This window comes from Protopterus annectens, chromosome 1.part2 (assembly GCF_019279795.1).
Source record: "Protopterus annectens isolate FY-2018-M chromosome 1.part2, PAN1.0, whole genome shotgun sequence".
Lineage (NCBI taxonomy): Eukaryota > Metazoa > Chordata > Ceratodontiformes > Protopteridae > Protopterus > Protopterus annectens.
This window is the reverse complement of record NC_056727.1, coordinates 817,556,352-817,581,559: the sequence shown is the minus strand read 5'-3', so window position 1 is coordinate 817,581,559 and position 25,208 is coordinate 817,556,352. Positions and strand designations below refer to the sequence as shown.

General features: G+C 42.2%; 1 protein-coding gene across 2 annotated transcripts in view; it reads right to left on the bottom strand.

Annotated features, from left to right (window-relative positions):
* FEZ2 (fasciculation and elongation protein zeta 2) overlaps positions 1 to 25,208 on the bottom strand; it is a 1,097,840-nt gene that overhangs the window by 308,398 nt on the left and 764,234 nt on the right. For both annotated transcript variants that reach the window (XM_044059029.1, XM_044059038.1), the window contains exon 4: positions 10,186 to 10,330. In XM_044059029.1, the coding sequence (XP_043914964.1) occupies positions 10,186 to 10,330 (145 nt within the window). The remainder of the gene's footprint in view (positions 1 to 10,185; positions 10,331 to 25,208) is intronic.

The following is a 25,208-nucleotide window of genomic DNA, read 5'->3' as shown; positions in this document are numbered from 1 at the left end:
ACTTCATGGAAGAAGGGACAGCAACTGATGCAGGACCCAAGACTTTGCTAATCAGGCCGACTGAGGGCTACTGCAAGCAGATAACCCAAATGTAATGACTGCAACAGTGAAACACAAAGAACATCTGACCCCAAAAAACAGAGTCAGTACTTCAAGTTAACTCAAAGGTAGAGATTCAGTGGTAATCAGAAGCATACATATATTTAAAAAATCAGACACTGACCACCATGAGCTGGGTGACACTGGTCATCAATCATATCAGTGCCTCTGCAAACTGCACCTAAATCAAGGCCTATTTAAAAAAAAAAAAAAACATTGCTTTTGAAACTGAACAGATAATGAGAACAAAAAGGAAGGGAAATAAATCTAAGTATTACTTATTTCTACCACATATAAACAAATGCATTTTTTGTGGCTGGATATGTAAATCCAAGAATAGATTTGTTCGCGTTATTACAGGACCACAACCTCAGTAGAGATCATTATTCAAAGAGAGGCTGCCAATGCTGACATTAATAAACTATGTTGGGTTGCTACTGCATCACAGCAATATGGTTATACAGTTTTGCATTTCTTGGATACCAGATAATATGAAACAAATCCCACCTGCATAAATGCTGCCTTGTGTGTTTAAAATTTTAATTTTTTTTTAACTTTCTGGAATAATGCACAAAAATTATTTTAAATCCCTCAAAATATGTAATGCTAACTCTTTAAACATCATTAAGCAGTGTATGTGCTTGGGCTTCAAGTTGAAAAATCTTCACCTCTTTTTAGCTGCTCTAGTCCACATCCTAATATTCTGATGCTATCTTCTGGCTTCCTGTATTTCAGTCAAAGAAAAAGTAGTCATGAAGCAGTGATTGTACAGAGTTCATCAAATTTCCTAATCAGCAACTCTGTATGACAAACAAAAAAACATTTGAGAGTCCTGGAAGACTTTGCCATGGGGTAGGAGACTCTATTGGCACAAATCGCAGGTAGGCCCTGAGTGAATTGCCCCAAATAGGGAGAAAATTCATTGAACATAGATTTAGTCTCAGTTAAATAAATAATTTAAAAGCTATAATAATGTTGAAACAACTATGGGTAATACAGTCTTGAAAAATTTTAGCATCTGCAACAATTCTCAAACCACTGACCTAATGCTTTACAGGTAATATAGCAATGGTGCACTAATGAGCAGCAGGTAGGATGTTGTTAGAAGTTACATACTTCAGCTTTTCTGCCACTCATGTCTTACACATTACATTCTGTTTCTTGATGTTTTTTGTTTGATATCATACACAGTCACTGATTAGAATATTCAAAGATCTCTGTATGATCACTGGTTGCCCGACTACCTTTGCTTTGTCTGTAATGTAGGAAGCCTCATCTTTTATGTTACTGCACTACCTAAATTTTACTTCAACTACATGCACACATAGAATGAGGCAGCACAACATATGTTTTATTTCACTACAGTTCTACATCTCAACTCTCCAAACCCAGATCATAACACCTATTTCTAAGTCATCATATTAAATATTTTTGAACAAAAAGAAATCGGATACATATGTAGCTCACAAGTGATGAATGCATAGGCTGTTACTGAGCTCATAAGCAGTAAAGCAGTTCAAAGCCACAAGACCTCTGCTCTAGATTTTAGAAGGGAGCAAGTCTACATGCCCACTACAATAATTATGATATTTTACGAGTGGACATACAGAAAATAAACTATAAATTGATATCTCCATGGAATAAAAATGGCTTTTTCCTTCTGGATCTTGGTAGCTTTTAAAATCAAACACAGGGACAATATCCTCTTCTCTGAGCAAGTAAAGGCAAATGTTTTTTTCATGTTTCTTGAAGTGGTCATGTCTTTTGATCTTCAACAACGTAATTTAATAGTTAAAGCCCAGAACACAAACATTTTCAAAACATATTTAATACAAGAACAAAGCTACCAAGTCGCTTAACGTCAGAAAAGCACACCAGTATCAACTGGGTGGAGGGGTTGGACTATTTGAGAGATTATTTAACAAATTTCACTATGTTTTCTGGAACAGAGACAAACACCTTTTGTGCCATCATGAATCTAATTCTAGGAAATAATTTTTTCTTGTTCAACAACAAGTTTTACCAACAAATATCGGGTGTCGCAATGGGAGCAAGGGTTGCCCCAGCTTTTGCGAACCTAGTAATGGCCAGTTGGGAAAACAGTTTTTTAGTAAACAACAACATGATGAAAAATGTAATTTTATATAGCCGTTACATTGATGATTTGTTTTTTATATGGAGAGGAGATTACGAGACGTCTGTCAAATTTGTATGTGAATTGAATGTCTCAACTAATTTTTTAAAATTTACAATAACAGGATTTGGTAGAGAACTGAACTTTTTAGATTTGCATTTATCTTATGATTCAACAGTTGGTAGAGATTCTAATAGGCTTTTTTCTGAAAAGAGGATATGAGTTGAGATGGCTTAAAACAATTGAAAATGAAGTTGTTCTTTTGAGAAACACTAAGGCAGAACCAATTTTAAGAAACAATAGTCACTTTATGCATTCAAGTGTTACGAATCATGGTACCACAGAAGAACAGAGGGTAGTGCAATACAATTGTTCCTTTCCACTGCCAATCACGAATGCGATGGGACTGATTAGGAATCTAATAAGTGAGAATTGGAAAATATTGTTAGGAAACACGGATTTGGTTAAAGTTATCGGTTCTTGTCCTACTTTCACTTACAAAAAAGTTTGTAATTTAAAAAGTATTTTTGAAAGTGGAAAATAGAAGTTATGTTCTTACCATAACGTTCCATGTTAGTTGTCTTCTTCTCGCCTTCTTCTTGCTGGATGGGATGGGTTCGGAGCCGATCCTCGGCTCCGCCACTCTAAAAGCTCGAGAGTTGGTTCCACCGGCTCGAGGCTCCCCCTATATCCCACAATGCTAGGCGTGAGTTACCTCAGATCTCGTTTGTAAGCTAGGCACTGCCTATAATAGTAGTAAAATAACTAGTAACAAAGTCCACCTCTATAAACAAGGGAGAAGAGAAGGGTGACCTACATCCTGATCCAGGAAATATGCACAGCAGAGCATATACCTAAAGTAAAGAGGTGGTAGAAAGAGAGGTCACAATCAAAACTCCTCTAGGTCTGTCCAGGCCAGGGGAAGGAGGGTGGGGAAGAAGGCGAAGAAGACAACTAACATGGAGCGTTATGGTAAGAACATAACTTCTATATGTTAAGTTGTCTATCTACTTCATTCTTGCTGGATGGGTAGCACCTTGTCCCGGGTGGCCTAACGGAACAGACTCTTGAGAACAGTGGAACCAAAGTTAGCTCTATGTCTAGAGGCTAAATCCAACTTATAATGAGAAATGAAAGTGTGAGGAGTAGCCCAAGTAGCCGCTGCACAAATGGTGTCAATAGGCAGTCTATCTTGGAAGGCTATAGAAGTAGCCAAGGCTCTGGTAGAATGGGCTTTAGGTTTGCTAGGCAGCTTTTGGTGTCTAATTTCATAAACAAGGGAAATCAGAGATGTTAGCCATCTGGATAATGATACCTTTGAAACTGAAAGTCCCTTTCTGCCTTCTGCATAAGAGACGAACAGCTGGTCAGATTTTCTGAATTGTTTTGTTCTATCCAAATAGTACCTTAACTGACGATGAACATCTAGCCAATGCAATCTTTGTTCAGATCTGTTAGAATATTCTGGAAAAAACACGGGGAGGTCAATGCTTTGATTTAGGTTAGCCGTGGAGGCTATTTTAGGTAAAAGGACGGGTTGGTTCGTAAGGATACTCTGTCCTTATGGAACAACAGATAAGGAGGTCGACAGCTGAGTGCATGAAGTTCTGAAACTCTTCTAGCTGAAGTAATAGCTACTAGAAAGAGAGTCTTCCATGATAGTAATTTTAAAGAACAGGAGGATGCAGGTTCGAAAGGAGAGAATTAAAGAACTGAGAACTAAATTTAGGTCCCAAGGAGGAGGAGGATTTCTTACGGAGGTCTGAGTAGAAAAACTCCCTTCAAAAAGGTTTTGCAAAGCTTGTGGGACATGATGGCAGAATCTGAAATGCCCACATGAAAGTTAGAAATAGCTGCCAATTGAACTTTAAGAGTAGAAGGAGATGAACCTGCATGGAAGAGTTCAGCTAGAAAATCAAGGACCATTTGGATGGAAGCAGTGAAAGGATCTATGTCCCTTCCTTGAGCCCAATAGGCGAAACATTTCCACTTACTCAAATAAATCTTTCGAGTGGAAGATTTATGAGAAGCTATCAAAATATCTCGAACAGAGTGAGATATTTGAGGAAGCCTGGCTAAAGTTGGAATTGGAGGAACCAAGCAGTGAGGTTCAGAGAGGGAAGGGAGCGATGAAACTGACCCGACTGATGGATCAAAAGATCTGGAACTAGGTCCAGATGCCAAGGTCGCTCCAACAGAAACTGATGTAGAAAGGGGAACCAAACCTGTTGAGGCCAATGAAGCCTTCTGAGCGATAGCTTTCTGTATTACTTGAGAGATTAGTGGGAAGGGGGGAAATGCATACAGAAGTCCCCAAACTTGGACTAGTGCGTCTTTGCTGGGTTGGCCTGGTAACGGGAATAGGGTGAAAAAATCTCTGCACTTGCTGTTTTAGGGAGTAGCAAAAAGGTCGCAGCAAGGCTGGCCCCACTTGAGAAAAATTTCTCTCACAACAGAGTCTTTCAGAGACCACTCGTGAGGCATGAGGATAGCTCTGCTCAACTTGTCCGATTTGATTGGACTTCGGGATGTGCGTTGCTATCAGAAGCGCTGAGAAGAAATCGCCCATTGCCACAGTCTGAGTGCTTCGACACAGGTAGGACCTGGTTCCACCTTGTTTGTTGATATACCACACTACGGACATATTGTCCGTCTGGATTGCTATCGTTCCCAAGGGAAGAGAGTCTTGAAGGGCTTGCAACGCTAAAAGCACTGCTCTCATCTCTAGAACATTTATGTGCAAGTGGCATTCTGGTTGCCATGTGCCCTGGACAGTTCTGCCCTGATAATGCCCCCACCCGATCAGGGAGGCGTCCGTTGTCAGAGTAGCAACCGGAGGGGAAGGAACAAAGGGTCTTCCCAATAAGAGCTGAGGGGAAGACATCCACCACAGAAGATGATTTCTGCAGGTTTGCGTGATTATAATGGTGTGAGACATTGGAAGTTGCTGGTACGACCATTGCGTGAAGAGCATCCATTGAAGGATTCTCATGTGGAATCTGGCTAATGGAAGCAGAGGTATGGCAGCCGCCATAATCCCCAACACTTTCAGAACTAACCTGGCTTTGATTCTGTTGCTGCTGAAGAGGAGCGAGACCATTTTGTGTATGTCTGTTATTCTCTGATCTGTTGGTCTCAGACATGTTGATTGTGTCTAGATTTGCCTATGAAGGTAATAGTACGACAAGGCGACAAAACAGACTTTTCAAAATTTATTGAAATGCCTAAATTTGACAAGTGCGAAAGGTGTAGTCCTGGCCATTAGAAGAAGATGCTTGGTGGGGCTGTAAGGAGCCAGTCGTCCAAATATGGAAACACCTGGAATCCTTGTCGTCTCAGGTGAGAAGCTACCACTGCCATGCATTTGGTAAACACCGGGGCAGTGGTGAGACCAAAGGGCAGGGCCCTGAATTGAAAATGACTGGTTCCCAGCCTGAAGCGGAGGAATCTTCTGGGCGTCTTTTCATTTTATGTGATAGTACATCCTGAAGATCTATAGAGCACATCCAGCTTCCCTTTCCCAAAAGGGAAGGATGGACTGCAGCGTGACCATCCGAAATCTTGTTTTCTTGACTGACTTGTTCAAGATACTGAGATCCAAAATTGGTCTCCAGTCCCTGTTTTCTTTGGAACTAAAAAGAACCTGGAGTAGATTCGGATCCTTGCTGGTCTGCTGGAACTGGCTGAATTGTTTTGCAAGCAGCTTTGAAATTTCCAAAGCTGCAAGATCCCTTTGCGGAACATCTGGAAGGGATTTTTGATTGGTTTGGAATGCGAAGAAGGGAATGGAATAGCCCTCGGAAATGATGGACTGTACCCATTTGTCTTGAGTCAGGGATAGCCAGGCTTTTGGGTACAGTGACAATCTTCCCCGACTGCCTCCGAGGTAGGCAGTCGAGGGATGCTGAAAGGGCTTATCAGAAGACTTCCGATTGCCCTGGTTCTCGGACCCCCTGCCTCTAGGGCGTCTACCATTGTTGTTCCCCTCTGCCTCTGGCGGGAACCGACTTCGCCAGGCGAAGTCCCTTGAGATTGTTTGGAACCACATTTTCCCACTTTTCTGGCCTTTGGGGTAAGGCCTAGAAGGAGTAGAAAACGGACTCCGACGGCAGAAAGAGTCTTGCCATCTGTCTCGCACCTAGTCAAGATTTCTTTCACTTGAGGACCAAAAAGAGATGATCCATCAAACGGGGAATTAGTGAAAGACGTTTTAAAGGGGTCCAAAGTTGCATAACCGCATCCAGGCGTGCCTGCGTAAGGCCACACCTGTCCCTGGCCCTGCTCGCTCCATCAGCCGCATAAGAAAGGAGGCGCATGGAGGAGTTAGCTATGGAGTTCAGGGTAGCCAGCTGAGTGTTCATCTTGTCCTGAAAACCCGCAGCTGTGGGATCCTTCAACATATCACTCGCTTCCTTGATCAAGTCCCTTTGAAGACGAGTAAAATGGCATAGGTAGTTCAGCGAGCATTGCAAAGGTCGCTGACGAGAACATCCGCTTCCCTGTCCATAGACCTGGATTCCTTGTTAGGTGGATGGACAGGCACCGAAGGATCAGCTAGTTCCTTCTTGGTGGCAGCAGCTACCACCATAGCATCCACAGAAACACCTTTTGTGAGAAATTGCTTGTCAGTTGGTGCCGTTATAAATTTGGAGGGTCTCCTGGGGGTAGAGTCCACTGAATCAGGAGCCGTCCAGGCCTTCTTTGCAACCACCTGCATGAGGGGATCAAACACCCAGGAGGTGGAAGGGCGAGAGCCAAACGCCTCAAGATACACAGATTCATCCTCCGAAGGGTTAAGGGCTGGCCAATTTCCCCTCTGTTTCAGGATCTCTAGAATGTCTGCGAAAGAGACATCTTCAGAAGGGGAACGTGGGGAACCCTCGGAATCCTCTAAATCTGTGTCAGAGGTGACAGACTCAGGTGAGTCTAAGTGCTTCCTAAGTGCTAACTAGTTTTGAAAAAATCTTTGTTCTGAACTGTAATTATACTATAATACTAGTGGTAAGATATTTAGTAATTTAGAGATCTGACTTGGTATCAAGAGAATGTGACATGTTTCAACTTTACAGGATGTTACAAGTACTGGAAAAACATCAATGAAATACTACACAATTTTACTAGTAAACCTGAGCTTAACTTGACTTTAAGGATATGTTATATGTTTTTTATAGAACATATATTACATTATTTTTACATACATTTTTATATACATATATATATTTCTTGAGAGACAAGTATATATATATTTTTACTTTATGTATTAAATATTTGTGTTTGGAACTTGCTTGCTGTTGTCAGCTGTGGAAGTAGTAATACTTGGTTGGTTTTTAACATGACGGGTTCTTTAACTTAATAATCTTTGTTAATTGATACTCTCAATGAATATATTAGTGACGTGAGAGTATAAATATGTTAATGTAATTAGCTTTCTTAGTCTGAGGAAGTTGCTCAAAACTTGGTAGCTTCACGTGTATTTTATTAAATTTGTGGTTTGTCTTCAGTGGCGTGTTGGATCGACTTTTTGATTTATTTAGTTTGTTTTTTCATCACTGAGTTTGTCTAAGTGCTTCCTCTTACACTTTCTCTTCCTAGGGGGCTCCCCTGCCAATTCAGGAGAGGCCTCGGAAGAGGATGAGATCCCCACAGGGGATTCTTGAGGAGCTTGCTCTCTGCGGTCTGGGATGAGGGAGTGAGTCGACATAACCAAAGGCACCGAAGTGGGAGGGGCGGACGGAGCCGACTGTGGAGTCGAGCAAGGTTCCAACACACCGCATGACCTCGAATGCACCCCTGTCAGGCAGAGCCAGAGGTCCCACGAGAAGCTGAGAACCTCCTCGGCACCGACAGAGATGGCTCCCGAGATTCTTCAAAGGAAGCGGAGCCACGACGGAGCCGAAGACAAATGTATCGGCTTCGACGCTACCACAGTCTCGGTTCCGAGCGCCCCGGCTCGAGCTCAAAGGAGTCGGAGGGGAACAAGCTGAGGCATCGACTGATGAGTCGGACTCTGGAGCATTTGGGCCAGTGCCTCGACTTCAAAAGTCTACTCACTACCCTCTGGAGGTCGTGATCTGAGAGCCTCGATGACCTGGAGGAGTGAGATCTATGGCTCCGTTCAGACAGCAGGGACGCTGGAGCCGAATGAACGGAGCCAAGGGACGGTGACCTCGATCGATGTCGGCTCCGATGATATGAGAGCGCGACCCACCCATTTCTTCTAATGCTCGGCTCCGGAGGAGAGGAAACCACTGAAACAGCAGTCAAAGACTCGCCGGCGCCCCGAGCCGATGATGAAGCAGCAGGCTTCAAAGCCTTAGGCCTCGACTCTGGAGCTGAGCCGAGGTCTTAGAAGCCTTAGAAGGTTTCCCAGAAGACACAGGAAGGGAACCTTCAGGCTTAATTAAACCCCTCAAAATGAGTTTATTTTTTCTGTCCTGCAGGACTCTAGGGCTGAAGCCATGGCATACAGCACAAGAGTCCTGCAGGCAGTACACACAAGAAGTGTGACCGCCTGTCAGAGACATTTTCTGACAGCACGAGTCACACTTCTTGAAGCCTGAGACCTTTGTATCCTTGGACATACTCAAGGAACCTGAAGTGTAATCACACACAAAAACACACACACACACACACACACACAGATTACACTGATAGGATTAAAAGGGAATTATTTAAAACTAAAGGTAAGTTAATAAAAGTCCCTAAGTAAACACACACACACCCTAAGGAAAGGGAGGAAGGGCCCGAAGGCCTTAGGGAAGAACTATATGTTCTTTATAAAGGGAGGGGGCTGGAAACTAAAGGTAGTAAGGGATAAGTAAGTCCACTACACTAAGTGGGGAAGAAAATTACACTAAACTAGTCTAAGTTAAAGAATTTAAACTAGTCTAACTTTCACTAACCTGGAGCCGGTAGAAAACACACCTCGATCGCTGTAGCGGCAAACGAGATCTGAGGTAACTCACGCCTAGCATTGTGGGATATAGGGGGAGCCTCGAGCCGGTGGAACCAACTCTCGAGCTTTTAGAGTGGCCGAGTCGGAGCCGAGGATCGGCTCCGAACCCATCCCATCCAGCAAGAATGAAGGCGAGATAGACAACTTAACATCACAGGGTTAGGTTCTAATAGGAAGCAGATTGTGTTAAAAAAGGGAACTTTTGCTTGTCACAACTGTAGACAATGTAGATTCATCAGTAATTCATCTTCTATTTATTTTAAACATATAAATAGAACGGTTTGCACAAAAAATTTTTTGACTGTAATAGTAGTATGCTAGTGTATGTGGCACAATGCCTTACATGCACACGTTTTTACATAGGGAAAACCACAAGATGTTTTAAAAGAAGAATATATGAACATCAGTTAGCCATAAAGAATGGAGAAGAAAAAAATGCACTAGCTAGACATTCAAAAGAATGTAGATCTTTCAAAAAGTTTATATTTTCTGTCCTTGACAACATAGATAATGAAGAATTTTCTGGTGATGTTAAAACTAGATTAGAATGTAAAGAAAGTATTTGGCAGATTAGGTTGGGGGGTGACATAAAACCAGGTTTAAATGAAGTAGTCAATTTGAAATGTTTTTTACAACTAATGTAGTCCCTATTATGTTTATTTTTTTAACATGGGACAAAAACTTTTAAAGTGTATATATATACATATACACATTTATATTAACATACATATAGATGTGTTTTATGCATTAATTAATTTTTTAGTATTGCCATTTTATATGTTAATTGATTTGTAACATGTGACTATGTAATAAGTGATAAAAAGAAGTTTGATGGGGTAGATGATCATTCTGATGAAGTTCACGATCATTAAAGTGGATGAAAGCTAATGACAAAGTGTTTTGTGCTTTTCTGACGTTAAGCGATTTGGTAGCGTTGTTTTTGTTTTTAGACTACCTTCCTGTGGTTATCTAGTATATTTAATACAAGGTTGCTTACGTTCTTCATAACTGTTGAGTGTATTGGATCTCTTGAGTGTCTGGATCTCTTGAGACAGTATGGATAATCGATCTGATTGTGTGGGTGTTTCATCTTCCTCTGGGTCAGGTGACTCCTGCATCATTTCTTCAATTTCCTCAATTACCTTTAACAACAAAATGAAGTGATTTTAGTTTAAAACATATTTAATTAGGTAAGGGTGTCAAAATTAGTTGGGTATTACTTTAATTCATTACATTTGAGTGACACCTCCAGGTGAATCTGCATTCCTCCTACTGACATTCCTAGGCGTCAACTATTGCTTGTTCATACTTGCATCAATAATTCCAAAACCATGTGCACAAGGTTTTAAAAGATTTCATCTCAAAGCTTATACAATGGCAAACTTAACTGCATTAATATTTGACCTCTGTCTAGCACAGGTAAATAGATATTATAAAGTATAGTTTTTTTACACTTACCATAAGTGTAGATGTTCGAGTGTATTCACTGTTACAGTTGTCACACTTGGGTTATCCTGTCAGGGGTAGCCTCAGTCAGCCCGAATGCCAGAGACTTAGTATATCTGCGTCAGTTGCTGTCGCTTCAGGACTGACGTCAGGTCGTCAGGGGTATAAAAATAGGCAGTCGGATGCCATTACATCAGTTTTTCTTGCCCCAAATGTCAGGAGTCCCCAAATAGGGAGCTAAGTTATGGTGGAAAAAACACCACCAGTAAAAAGAAAATACCAATAGCCCTGTTGGAGTGAGTAGGAGAAATAGAGAAGGAGAGAGAGTGAGACAAGGGGGCTGGAGGGTGGGAAACCAGGACTGCAACAGTGAATACAACTGAACATCTAGATTTATGGTAAGTGTACACAACTGTACTATGTTCTTCGTGTTTCACTGTTGCAGTCATCACACTTGCGTTGATTCCCAAAGCTGAAGAATGGGTGGAGGCAGTCAAGAAGAGTTGGGGCTGGCTAGTATGCCCTGCAGGACTGCTGCTGCAAAGCCCGTCCTGGATTTGGAAAAGATAGGCAGGTGGTAATGCTTGGTAAAGGTGTGAACAGAACTCCAAGTAGCAGCTTCCAGAATGTCCCTGGTAGGGACTCCTCTGAGAAAGGCTGTAGAGGTTGAAGTTGCCCTAGTGGAATGTGTTCTGACCCCCTGAGGGGGTGGTTTCCCATGGTGTTTGTAACAGAAATGGATACAGTGTGCTATCTATTTGGAGATGGTTTGTTTTGATATGGCCTTGCCCTCTACCCCTGGTGCAAAGCTGACTAGTAACTGGTCAGATTTCCTTAAGGGCTTAGTTCTATCAAGGTAGAATCTGAGCTGTTTGTGCACATCTAAAGAGTGCAGGATTCTTTCACCCTTATTTTGAGGATTAGGGAAAAAGGTGGGCAAATTGATAGATTGGTTGAGAGCCACATTCAACATCACTTTAGGCATAAAAGTAGGGTTAGTCCAGAGGGAGACCATGTCAGCATGAAAAATAATGAAGGGTTCCACAGCCATAAGTGCTTGTAGCTCAGACACTCTTCTAGTTGAACTGATGGCCAGAAGCAAGACTGTTTTCCACGAGAGGAATTTTAACTCTGCTGACACTGCAGGCTCAAAGGGGGGTAGCGTGAGCATTTCCAACACAAAATTAAGGTCCCAAGCAGGGGTGGGGGCTCTTCTTGGTGGCCTTAAGTTGTTAGCCCCTCTCAGGAACTGTTTGATGAGAGGGTGAGAGAAGAGAGGTGGCTCAGTGTTGTAATGAACAGAGATGGCAGAGGCATGGATCTTAATGGAAGAGAAGGATGGGCCTCTGTGGAGTAGGTCTGCTAGGTAATCCAGGATGAGAGGTAAGGAGGGCTGTGCTGTATCTGCTCCTTTAGAGTGAATCCAGGAACAATACATTTTCCACTTATCAGTATAGGATTTCCTTGTACTGGGTCTTCTGGCTTCACGAATGATGTCCAGCACCTGCTTGCTTAGGCTGACCACTGGAGAAGAATTCAAGGAATAAGTCAGGCTGCAAGGTTCAGGGTTTGCAATTGCGGATGCAAGATCTGTCCCTCCTGCTGAGTGAGGAGGGTTGGGATCTGGGGTAGGTGCCATGGTGGCACCGGTGACAGACTGCGCAGTAGTGGGTACCAGTGTTGGCATGGCTAGTCTGGGGCAATCAGGATTGCCCTTGGTCTTTCCTGCCTTATCTTGAGTGGTATTCTTGTAAGAAGAGGCAGAGGGGGAAATGCAGTTTGCCCACTGGAAGAATAGGGCATCCACTTTCCAGGCCTTACTGTGAGGTACCCTGGTGCAGAATTTGCTGAGCTGGTGATTGTAGAGGGAGGCAAGTAGGTCCACTCTCGGGGTACCCCATTTCTGGGTTAGAAGGCTGAAGGTGTTATGGTCTAATTGCCACTTGTGTGGGTCTAGGAGATTTCTGCTCAAGTCGTCTGCCAGAGTTTTATTTGCCAGGTAGGAATTGAGCTTGCAGGTGAATATGCTTAGCTGAGGCCGTGTTCCACAGGGTCATGGCTAGCCTGCAGAGTGGGTTCCCCCCTGCTTGTTGATGTACCACATCACTGTGGTGTTGTCGGTTTTTATTAGAAGGGGCCCCGGTGAGATTAGGGACCTGAATGTGAAAGAGCATGCTGAACAGCTAGCATCTCTTTTTGATTGATGTGCAGATGAATTTGGTTTGGGATCCAGTGGCCCTGAATGCACCTACCATCCCCACATGTGCACCCCAGGCATAGTCTGATGCATCTTGGTTAGGGTCTGGGTAGCGTGAGATTGTGTAAAGGGAAGTCCCTTGTTGTGGTTACATGCTGCTATCCACCAACGAAACTCTGTCCTGAGACAAGGTATTATAGGTATGACAGTTTCCAGGTACTGAGACTGTTGGCACCAAAGACTTTTTAAGTACCACTGAAGTTTCCTCATATGCAGTCTGGCATATGGAATTAGTAGAATGCAGGAGGCCATGAAGCAGATAACTGGATTCTGGTGGCCATTTGAGCAAAGTAGCTTGTCAGATAGGCTTGTTTTTCTGGAGTAAGGAATGCCATCTGGGATGCTGTGTCCAAGCTTGCTCCCAGGAATACAATTTTTTGACTGGGGACTAGTTTTGATTTCTTTTCGTTGATAGTGTACCCCAGGGAGATTAGAAGGTCCTTTACAAATGTCAGGTGCTACAACAGCTTTTCCTGACTGTCTGCCAGAATCGGGTAATCATCCAAGTAAGGGTATATTTGAATCTTTCTCAGTCTGAAATACGCAATGGCTGGAACCAGGCATTTTGTGAAAACTCTGGGAGCAGTGGATAAGCCAAAGGGAAGTGAAGAGAACTAATAATGCATAGATCCTACCCCGAAATGTAGATATTTCCTGCAGGAGTCCCTGATAGGGATGTGCAGATAGGCCTCCTTTAGGTCTAGGGTGGCTAACCAGGCATCTTTGGACAGCATAGGGAGAAGCCGCTGAAGGGTGAGCATTTTGAATTTTGGTACCAGCAGGAAGGTGTTTAGAAAGGATATATCTATGTTTAGAAAGGATATATCTAAGACTGGGTGCCAGGTGCCCTCTTTTCTGGGTACTAGGAAAAGTCTGGAGTAAAAACCTTGGCCTATCTGTTCTGCAGGAACAGGCTGAATTGCCCTTATGGAGAGAGCAGGGACTGAACTTGGTTTTGTGCCTCTGCCCACTGGTTTGGAGGAAGGTCTGGGAACCCTTTTGGGGTTGGCAGCGTGTGGAAATAAAATTTGTACCCCTGGGATAGTATGTTGAGGACCCATCGATTGTTGGTGATGGAGGTCCACTTTTTTTTCATGGTGGGCAAGTTATCCTCCTAGGGGCATGAGCAATTGGGCAGAGGTGAGGAGTGGAGTTGAGAAGTCATTGGGAATTCTTTCCATAAGGGGGTGGCTTAGCACTCCCTGTTTTAGAAGTGGAGGTAATCCATTGCTTAGATCTCTGCATACCCTGAGACTGTAATCTGGGGGGGGTCTGTTTCCTCTGGGTCTAGTTTAAGATGGCCTAGAGGGGGCTGGAAAGGACCAATGTTTCGAGGGCCAATGCCTACTGAATCTTGGAGGCTGCACTTGCAAAAATCTTTGATTGTCTGTATAAACTTAGCCTTTTCTTCCATCTTTTTTAAAACCTCTTCTGCTTTGGTGCCAAACAGATTGTCCTTGTTCAAAGGAGCGTCCAACAATTTTGATTTGACATGGTCTGGCAAGGTCTGCTCCTTAAGCCAAGCATGCCTTCTAAGTACAGAACCTGTGACTACTGCCCTGCAAGATGCTTCTAGGGCGTCAAACCCACATTGCAGGGTATGCTTGCTGACTTGACTTGCAGAATGCATAAGCTCCTGTAATTCTTTATTTTCTGTACAGTCTGGAAAGGTAGACAATTTTTGCTTAATAAGTTCCATAGTATGTTGCTGGTATTTCAGCATGTGGAACTGACAGTTCAATGCTTTAATGGCGAGAGTTGCAGAAATGTATACTTTTTTACCCCATCTGTCTAAAGCTCGGGAATCCCTGTCCGAAGGGGTGAGATTCTTGGCTGTAGTTGCTTTTATTCCTTTAGTTTCTTGGGAGATGACCTCTGGGTCAACAGTAGGATTTTTGAAAATAAATTTGTGAGAGTCAGGGACTCTGTAGTACCTGCTTTCCTTGGAGCAGGGGGTAAATTATCAGGAGTTAGACTGGATTCCTTAAAAACATCATCCACAACATCCAGAACAAGAGGGATAGCGAAGGGTCTGTGCTGTGGTAAATCTAAAAGTTCCTTGAGTCTCTTTTTGGACTGAGGATAATCCTGGCATTCCCAGTGGAAATGTTCTCTCAAAGTATGTGCGGTTTCACCAAAAGAGAAATCCTATGGAGGGGAAGCAGAAGGAATGGATTCCTATGCATCTGAATCCTCATAGGCAGATAAGGGCATGTCTTCATATTCAGAAACCTCAGAGTCATCGGACTCTTGGTCAGTTAAAGCTGTTGGGAACAAGTCTCTTTTTCTTTTAGCAGGGAAAGTCTGGCTTCCCCTAATCAGCATGATCAGGTCTTCTGCCATTTTAAGCATTTGAGATTGTGGCAAGGAAGCAGGCGCTTGAGTTTGGGTCGTCGGTTATTTAGGCGTAGCTCATTCTCTTGGCCTTAGAAACTCGGTAGTTTTAGAAAGAACTGAAGATGCAAAAGAAGTCGTCGGTTTATGTAGAATATCAGTAATGTGAAGAACTTCCTCAGAAACCGGTGCCTACACAGTGGCTCCGGACCCATCCAAGGTAGAGCCATCTGCAGGTTCCGTAGTCAAAGAAGAGTCTCGCGGCATACCGGACTCTGAACGGGTCTCATTAGTGGCCTACGAATCCATCAAAACAGGCATCAGGTGGTGCGAAAGCACCTCACTGTGTACCGGTGAACTGGCGACTAGCTTAATGGAAGCGTCGTCGGCAGTTTTGGATCTGTGCGGTCTATCTCTGTCTTTATCCTTACGTTTTTTCGGAAGATCGGTAGTCGGATAGCTTAACGAAGTTATTTCGGAATATGGAGATCGAGAATGAAAGTATTTAGCTACAATAAGGGCCCGATGACGAATAGTTCGGGTGTTGAACAAAGCACAAAACCAACAGCAAGGAACGTCGTGGTCTGGGCCTAAACAGGTGATGCAGTAAGAATGGAAATCTCAGTGTGGTATTTGCTTTCCACAGACGAGACAATTGTTAACTTTTTCTGACATTGGTTAGAGCAAGAAAAAAAGGATCTCCAATGGGCTACTTAGCTTAAGAAGACTTTAGGAAGATTCAATTTCGGAAACGAAAACTCAGGTAGCGGCCGACCGGCACTTGTGCAAACTGCTTCTGCTTCGGGCTCCTCGGCAAGAAAGACTGATGTAATGGCGTCAGCTGCCTGTTTTTATACCACTGACAACCTGGCGTCAGTCTTGAAGTGACAGAAACCAACGCAGAAATACGAAGTATCTGGTATTCGGGCCGTCTGAGGGCTACCCTGGCAGGATAACCCAAGTGTGATGACTGCAGCAGTGAAACACGAAGAACATCTGTTGTTTTTACTATATTAATTTATGTAGATATAAATTTCACATTTTGTAAATATCTCAACAAATATGTACCATCAACAGAACTCGTTAGCCTCATATGAAAGCTCTTAGCTAGATGAATAAAATGCTGCTGACATTATGTGTGCAACTTGAGTGGTTGCTGAGATATTGTAAGTTGTTTACACAATATTACAAATTAAATAGTTACTGTGTTTACTGTGACTTATAAAAAATTTTAAGACCTAGAACCTAAAGATTACTACCACTATAAAAAATAGTTTGTGCTGATGAGTTTGCCATTTATACTTCTTTCATAACCCCTATGGTTGCTAAGATGTGAATATTTGTTTGAAATGTGAGGGCATAATTTGATTCTGTCAAAAGGTTTAGGCTCCACCCATTGGACGTTGCAGTGCAAACTTCCTGAACTCCACTGAAGTGAATAAGTTAAAACCGAAAGAACACTGTTTCAATGCACAACAGGTTTATCCATTCGACAGTAGTGACATTAATGCAAACAGCCATCTTAACATTTTAAGAATACACACACACACGCACACACCAGTTCATCTTGATATGCAAGGTACAATGTTTTAAGGAAGCCTTTATTGGTGAGGCACAATGGTGCAGCAGTTAGTGATTCTGCCTCATGGAAATTGGTTCTCCAGTTCAGTTCTTGGCTTTGTGTGGAATCTGTATATTTTCCTGTATCCATGTTTTTTTTTTTTTGGCATGCATTCTGACATCTTTCTACATCTTACAAACATGCCATAGGTGAACTGGTGATCCTATAAATTGCACTAGGTGTGCAAACTGTGTGATAGTGCGTGTGTGCGCATTCGGAAATGGGTTGATAACCCAATGAAGATGGGCTTCTATGCCTCAAGTCCACTGAGTGCTGGGTAGGTTCCAGCTCTCCCCCATGATCCTGCACTGGACTGTGAGGGCAATCAGAAAATGAATGAGTTATTTACAAAAACATGACAAGCTCAGAATGGACATAATTATTAAATCTTATTCTCAGATAACTGTCATTTATTAAAAAAGAGGAACTCCCCTACCTGTAAAAAGACATCTTAACTTTTTAATTCAAATACAGTTTCAGTGTCTTATACAGTTTTTTCTTGTTATTGTGACATTCGTCTTTTGAATGATTCATCATATAGACATATACATTCTCCTTAATAAGGGTGATCAGGACATCTTAGTAACATAAGGACACCAGACATACTAACACAGCATGATGCTTATTTTGGAGAATAACACCAGTTTTTCACATATCATAAGCATAAATAATGAAATCAACAGTAACAGTGTGCACGAGTATTTCTCCGTGTCTTGGGAATTCCTCTCAATTCTGTGATATCACGATCCCACCAAGGATATATAAACGGCATAAAACTGCTTAAAATGAATGTTGTATTACAGAAACTGGTTAAGCGCTTTCACTTGTATACATACAAGCTTCTTCAGAACACCTAAACTCATTCAAAAACTCATTATAAAACTTTTTTGGCACCATTTCCTTTGAAATTCAGCCCAAGAAATTTAAAGAAATATATACACATTAATAGCTTGATGGCATTTGTAATAATATGCGCGCTGACAACACCCATTGCCATTCCATAGAAACAGTACATTTGTAAATCTATACTGAATAAAAAAATATATGAAAATATGTACTATAAAATGTAAAAATATAAAAATGTCATATCCAATTTATCATGTTAAAAATTCAATCTATAATCATATTTAATTTTATTTGACAGCCAGTAGTGGTTTGATGGAAATTGTGTCATTTAAACCTGTTGGAGCAGAAGCATCTGTATAAATCTGCCACCATAGTTCTTATACGAAAGTAAGCTATTAAAATCACCTCCTCTTTGGTTAACTTGTACTATGTCCACTATACCAAAATTAAAAAAATGTGTGTCTCCATATTTTGCAATATGTCTATACAACGCATTTTTTTCATCCTTTCTTCTTATACTATAAAGGTGAGAGTAAATGCGTTTGTTCAAACTCCTTTGTGTTTTGCCTATGTAGAACCCTGAACATGTCCTACATAGCGCAATGTATACTACCATTTTGGTTAAACAACTTCCTCCACAAAACTTAATACAACTGTGATTATAGTTGTCCAATGTCACACTGTCCCCTTGAAATATGGTGTAACATTGTTTGCAAGACCCACATTTTGTGGTATTCCTAAAAGTGGACATCCTAATGAGGGGGCCCCTTTCTAAGATGCATTTAATATTGATGTCTATTTTAGTAACAAACCTAGGGCTATTTCCTAAAATGGGGGCTATATCCTGGTCTACTGATATAATATACCAATTGTCAGTTAAAATTTTTTTAACTTTTCCTATATGTTTACCATATTTCAATATACATGTCCTATCAAATTTGGTAACCTCTGTCTTCTTGTCTACTATATTAGGCTGCCCATTATTTCCGCTGTTGTTATATTTATCTGGTAAACATATAGGTAAACAAATAGACATCAATATTAAATGCATCTTAAAAAGGGGCCCCCTCATTAGGATGTCCACTTTTAGGAATACCACAAAATGTGGGTCTTGTAAACAATGTTTCACCATATTTCAAGGGGACAGTGTGACATTGGACAACTATAATCACAGTTGTATTAAGTTTTGTGGAGGAAGTTGTTTAACCAAAATGGTAGTATACATTGCGCTATGTAGGACATGTTCAGGGTTCTACATAGGCAAAACACAAAGGAGTTTGAACAAACGCATTTACTCTCATCTTTATAGTATAAGAAGACAGGATGAAAAAAAAATACGTTGTATAGACATATTGCAAAATATGGACACACACTTTTTTTTTTTTTAATTTTGGTATAGTGGACATAGTACAAGTTAACCAAAGAGGAGGTGATTTTAATAGCTTACTTCCGTATAAAGAACTATGGTGGCAGATTTATACAGATGCTTCTGCTTCACCAGGTTTAAACGTCACAATTTCCATCAAACCACTACTGGCTATCAAATAAGATTAAATATGATTATAGATTGAATTTTTAACATGATAAATTGGATATGATATTTTTACATTTTTATAGTACATATTTTCATATATTTTTTTATTCAGTATAGATTTACAAATGTACTGTTTCTATGGAATGGCAATGGGTGTTGTCAGCACGCATATTATTACAAATGCCATCAAGCTATTAATGTGTATATATTTCTTTAAATTTCTTGGGCTGAATTTCAAAGGAAATGGCGCCAAAAAAGTTTTATAATGAGTTTTTGAATGAGTTTAGGTGTTCTGAAGAAGCTTGTATGTATACAAGTGAAAGCGCTTAACCAGTTTCTGTAATAAAACATTCATTTTAAGCAGTTTTGTGCCATTTATATATCCTTGGTGGGATTGTGATATCACAGAATTGAGAGGAATTCCCAAGACACAGAGAAATACTCGTGCACAGTGGTACTGTTGTTTTCGTTATTTTTGTTGCCACACTGTTCGCGATTGTGATTTTGTTCATATCATAAGCATAGTCTAAGCTTGGAATTAAATCTACAACGGGTTTCTACTATTCATAATACAGAGGATATTGTCCTCTAACTAAAGTAAGGGCATTTTAGTATTTAAGAATTTAGTGCACAAATTGATAGCTCAGAGTTCTTGGCTCTTTGGTTTGGTTCCCTGTTGTTGTACGTTCTGCACAGAGTCTACACATCCATATTTCAGGATGAGTTTTCACCAGTGCTTTGGTATTCTCCTACATCAAAAAGAATGTAAGTGGGTAAAACTGTGCTCCTCCAAAATGCCACTTTGTATGCTAAATTTATATCAGCATTTATAACCGACTGGTGTCCTGTACAGAACGTATTCAATGCCTCACACTCAGTTTGTGTAACTGACTGGTTTCCTGTACAGAACATATTCAATGCTTACACTCACTGTTTCTGTAACTGACCGGTGTTCTGTACAGAACGTATTCAGTGCCTTACACTTCCTGTTTGTGTAACTGACTGGTGTCCTGTACAGAACGTATTCAGTAGCTTATACTCACTGTTAGTCTAACTGACTGGTGTCCTGTACAGAACGTATTCAGTGCCTTACACTCACTGTTTGCGTGACTGACTGGTGTCCTGTACAGAACGCATTCAATGCCTTACACTCACTGTTTGCGTAACTGGCTGGTGTCCTGTACAGAACTTATTCAATGCCTTACACTCCCTGTTTGTGTAACTGACTGGTGTCCTCTACAGAAAATATTCAATGCCTTACAGTCACTACTACACCCTGCCACCCAGAACAGCATAAAGCAGGTATCACAAAATTATAGACATAAGTATACTGCAAATCCTACGGGAACTTTAAAAGGTACAACCTGGGAAGTTTATTGCAGTGCTAAACTGAAGACCATCAGTAAACTTTTTTTATAAGAAAACTCTACCCTCCGATGTAGTTTCCCTTATCTCTGAGGTGTTTTCTCTTCTTACTGAAATGGGTACACCTTGTTTGCTGTAGCATAGACTAGATCCAGGCCTGCTGAATCTAGCTTTGTTTGTATAACTTGAGCACTAATCCAGGCATTCTTTAAAGTATTCAATTGTATTTATTGCTGCTTGGTAGTAACTTGATTAAAAAGTAGCTATCATTCTAAGTCTTTTGGATTAAGCACTTGGGCTTCAGACCAGTTGTTTTACATTAGGAAGGTTTGTGGTCTGCACTGTGGTGGCAGGACAGGTAGCTTACATCCTTCTAAGTTGGGAACTGCTGATTGAGGGCTCAGTGTCTGTTATTCTAAAAGTGTATTAGTTCTGGTTTAAGCACTTGGGCTTCAGGCCAGTTATTTTACATTAAGAAGGTTCGTGGTCTGCACTCTTGTGGGAGGAGAGGTTGGACTCTGCCCTTCTGAGCTGGGAATTTCTGGTTAAAGGCTTATAGTGCCTGCATATTTGAACTGTTTCTTACTGAAATTGGTACACCTTGTTTGCTGTAGCATAGACTAGATCCAGGCCTGCTGAATCTAGCTTTGTTTGTATGCTTGTTGTTTGTTTGCTTGTTATTTCCCTGAAACGCTAATTCCACCTAAAACGTGGCTTTTCAGCACTTCTGTGGATCCCTAGTGATATCTGCATTGCTTACTGTACTTATTTCCTCGTTTCACTTGAAAGAAAGTTACTGTTTGTCATTTTTGCATTTAAGTTACCTGTAACACATTGCATTTAAGTTACCTGGCACTTGCTCACTAAAGCAATTATATAAGTTAGCACTAAAAAATTAAAAGCACTACACCCTCACAAACTCCCCTTGAGTACCTTGTTCCCCACTGGCCTTTTTTTTCAATTATAAAGGGATTCCCAGTACTATTCTAGCATGTCCAAAGGTCAGTTGTCAATCTCCTCAATGGTCCAGCTGGTGAATCTGGGAATCTTCAGGCAATGTTACAACTGCCTCATGTACACAGACAACCCTCTCCTCCTCCCAACAAATTCCAACACATGTGAGAGATGCAACCATATAGCCAAACTGGAGGCTAAGCTCTCTCAACTCAGTACTGGAGTAACCAGTCAGGAGGAGAAGGAAACCACACTCACTACAACTCCAGTCTCACATAGACCTAACACGACAGCAAACCAAACACATAAACACACAAAAACATACTCGGAGGCTCTAAATAAAAATCTGCCTAAGCAGCAGAGACCTCCAAAGCAGACACCCAAGCAACCGCTACCCCAAAACAAAACACGTGCAACACATAGCTCACAAAGCCAGTGTGCCGAACAGTCACAGCCCTTAAGGCTAAACACCACACCTGATACACTTGTAATAGGTGACTCTATCGTCAGGCACACTGACGTCCCGCTCACCAGGCTGAACAAAGAGAAGGTCACAGTGAGCTGCCTGTCTGGCGCTAGGATCCGCCACATAACACAAGCACTCAGGTCACTCCAAGGCAAGTACAAATATGACTCAGTCATTGTCCATGCTGGTGTGAATGACCTGAGATGTACCTCCCTGGACTACATGAAAAGAGACATAGAGGAGCTCTCTGAGCATGTAGCCCAGGCTGGTATGACCCTGACCTTGAGTAGCATCTTTCCCTCACCAAGAATGATGCCACAATATGAAGACAAGATGATCAATTTCAACAACTGGCTTAAGTATTGGTGTCATTCAAAGGGGATCCAATGCCTGTCAGCCTGGGATGACATGCTCGACAAGCCATGATGCTTCGCTAGGGACGGCTTGCACCTGTTACCCCTGGGCTTTCGGATATTGGCAAAGGCTCTTGCTACCCCCATAGTGCCTTTTTTAGGCAAGGCTCAAAAGACAAACCCACCTCCATAGGTATCACAAGGGATAAGAAACTAAGAGTAATGCTACTCAACGCCAGAAGTCTAAACCTCAAGATGCACGCACTCAAAACTCTCCTTAGCATGGAGAACATCGATATCTGTGCAGTAATAGAAACCTGGTTCAAGGCTGCCGAGAGCACCCCAGCACTACCAGGTTATACCTCATACCATGCTTTTTGGCCCCAAAACTTGGACCGAACCACAAAAGGAGGGGGAGTATCAATATTAGTCAAAGATACCCACACCTCCAGGTTGGTGGCACAGCACGAAGCATCAGAGACTATCTATGTGCAACTAACAGTGGATAAACTGCCTTCCAGTTTATAGCCTGCTACAGACCACCCTCCCAAACACAGGAACCCCACTCAGCCTTCCTGAAAACACTGGAAAATATGAAGGTCTCTCCAAACACCATTTTATTGGGCGACTTCAACTACCCAAACATAGACTGGGAGCATTACTCTAGCTCCAACACCCTAGCCCAAAGGTTCCTAGAATTTATAAACTCAAATGCTATGGAACAACTTGTTACCACTCCCACAAGAGGGGAAAACATACTGGACCTGATCATCACCAACATGGGGACTCTATGTTCCAGACCAGAAGTGTATCCCTCACTGGTAAGATCAGACCATAAACTAATCTCACTGGATATTCACATCCCGACCCCACCCCCTGCCCAGAAAACCACAGTGAAAAACTTCTCTAAAGCAAATTTCACACTCCTCAAAACCGAGGTGGAATCCTTCCAAGCCCCTGGGCCTGTGGAAAATACGGCCCAGACCACAGAATCCTTTATAAACGCATTCTATGAACACCTTCAGGAATGCATGGATCATGCAATCCCAAATAAAACCAAGACCCAATCCTCCAAAGGCAGACGTCCTCTCTGGTGGACTCCAGCCATAAACAAACTATACAATAGAAGGAGGAAGCTACTACATGATAGAGCAAAATCCCAAAAAGGGAAGGCATCTCTGATCAGTATTAGCAAAAAACTACGGGCACTCATAAAATCGTCTAAGGCCAGTTTTGAGAGAAAAATTGCACAGGACACTAAGGATAATCACAAGGCATTCTTTAGTTATGTTAGGAACCTGGGTGGGAATTCCCAGATATGCTCAGAATTAGTCCAAAATGACAAAAAATACACCGAACCCACAGACATTGCCAACATCCTAGCTGACAGGTTCAGCGCAAACTTCTCCCCACCAAAAGGGCAAATATCTACCCCAGCAGAGTGCTGCCCCCCTGACATCTCATATGCTCAGGTAAGAGCCGCCCTCTCCAAAGCAAAAAACACAGCATCAATGGGACCAGACGGTGTCCCAGGCTGCATCCTACATGAACTCCAAGAAGAGCTAAACCCAAACATAAAACTACTGTTCAATCTCAGCCTTACTACAGGATATGTACCCAAAGAGTGGCGTACAGCAACAGTGGTCCCTCTCCACAAAGGTGGTGCCTCAACGGATCCTGGAAACTATCGCCCCATAAGCCTGACTAGCTTGGTCTGCAAAGCTATGGAAAGGATCATCATGGACCTCATAAATAAAGATATTGGGGACCTACAGACACTGGATCCTACCCAGTTCGGCTTTGTTAAGGGCAGATCCTGCCTCTTAAAACTGGTCGATTTCTTTGAAATAGTCACCAAGGCCATTGACGAGGGGAAGGTGGTCCACACAGCCTACCTGGACCTCACAAAAGCCTTCGATACAATACCCCACTCGGGCATTATAGATAAGCTCACCAGCTTAAATATAAACCCCTATGTCACTAGATGGGTTGCAAACTGGCTCAAGGACAGAACCCACATGGTTAGAATTGCTGGAGCCATGTCAGATTCCAAACCAGTTACAAGTGGCATCCCACAAGGCTCAGTCCTGGGACCTCTCTTGTTCGGTATATATTTCTCGGAGGTACAGGCCAACACAGAAGGACTGTGGCTGACCAAGTTCGCAGATGACTGCAAACTGGGCGCCATAATCGACTCTCCAGCCGACACAAGCATCCTCCAAAAGGGCCTCACAGAAACAGACAACTGGTGCCAGAGCCATGGCCTCAAGCGCCAAAAAGTGTATAGTCATCCCCTTTGGCAAAAACAAAGTGCCCACAAATTACCACATAGGTGGTAATCCATTAAGTACGGAAGAAGTAATTAGGGACCTGGGGACCCAAATTGATAGCAATCTCTCATTTGACAACCACGTGGCCAAAGTGGTTAGAAAAACATTTTATATAGCCCACCTAATCATGAAGGGATTCACATCTAGATCAGGGGAGGTCATCGTGCCTCTTTACTCATCCCTCATCAGGCCCATAATTGAGTACAATGTTGGGATGTACCTTACCAGACACCTGCAGCAACTGGAAAGACCCCAAAAGTACCTCACCAAGAGGATCAAAGGGCTCAAACAGATGCCATATGCTGCCCGGTTAAAGAAACTCCAGCTCTACTCAGTGGCATACCGCCTGCTCAGAGGCGATCTGTGCCTGACGTATAAAGCCATGTCCAACCCGGAATTAATGGACATGCTGCACCTCAGAAAATCCAAATCCCATCGAGCCACGCCGAGAGACTTAAACCTCAGCACTGAAATAAATAGGACATGATGGAGGGACAGATTCATAACCCAGAGG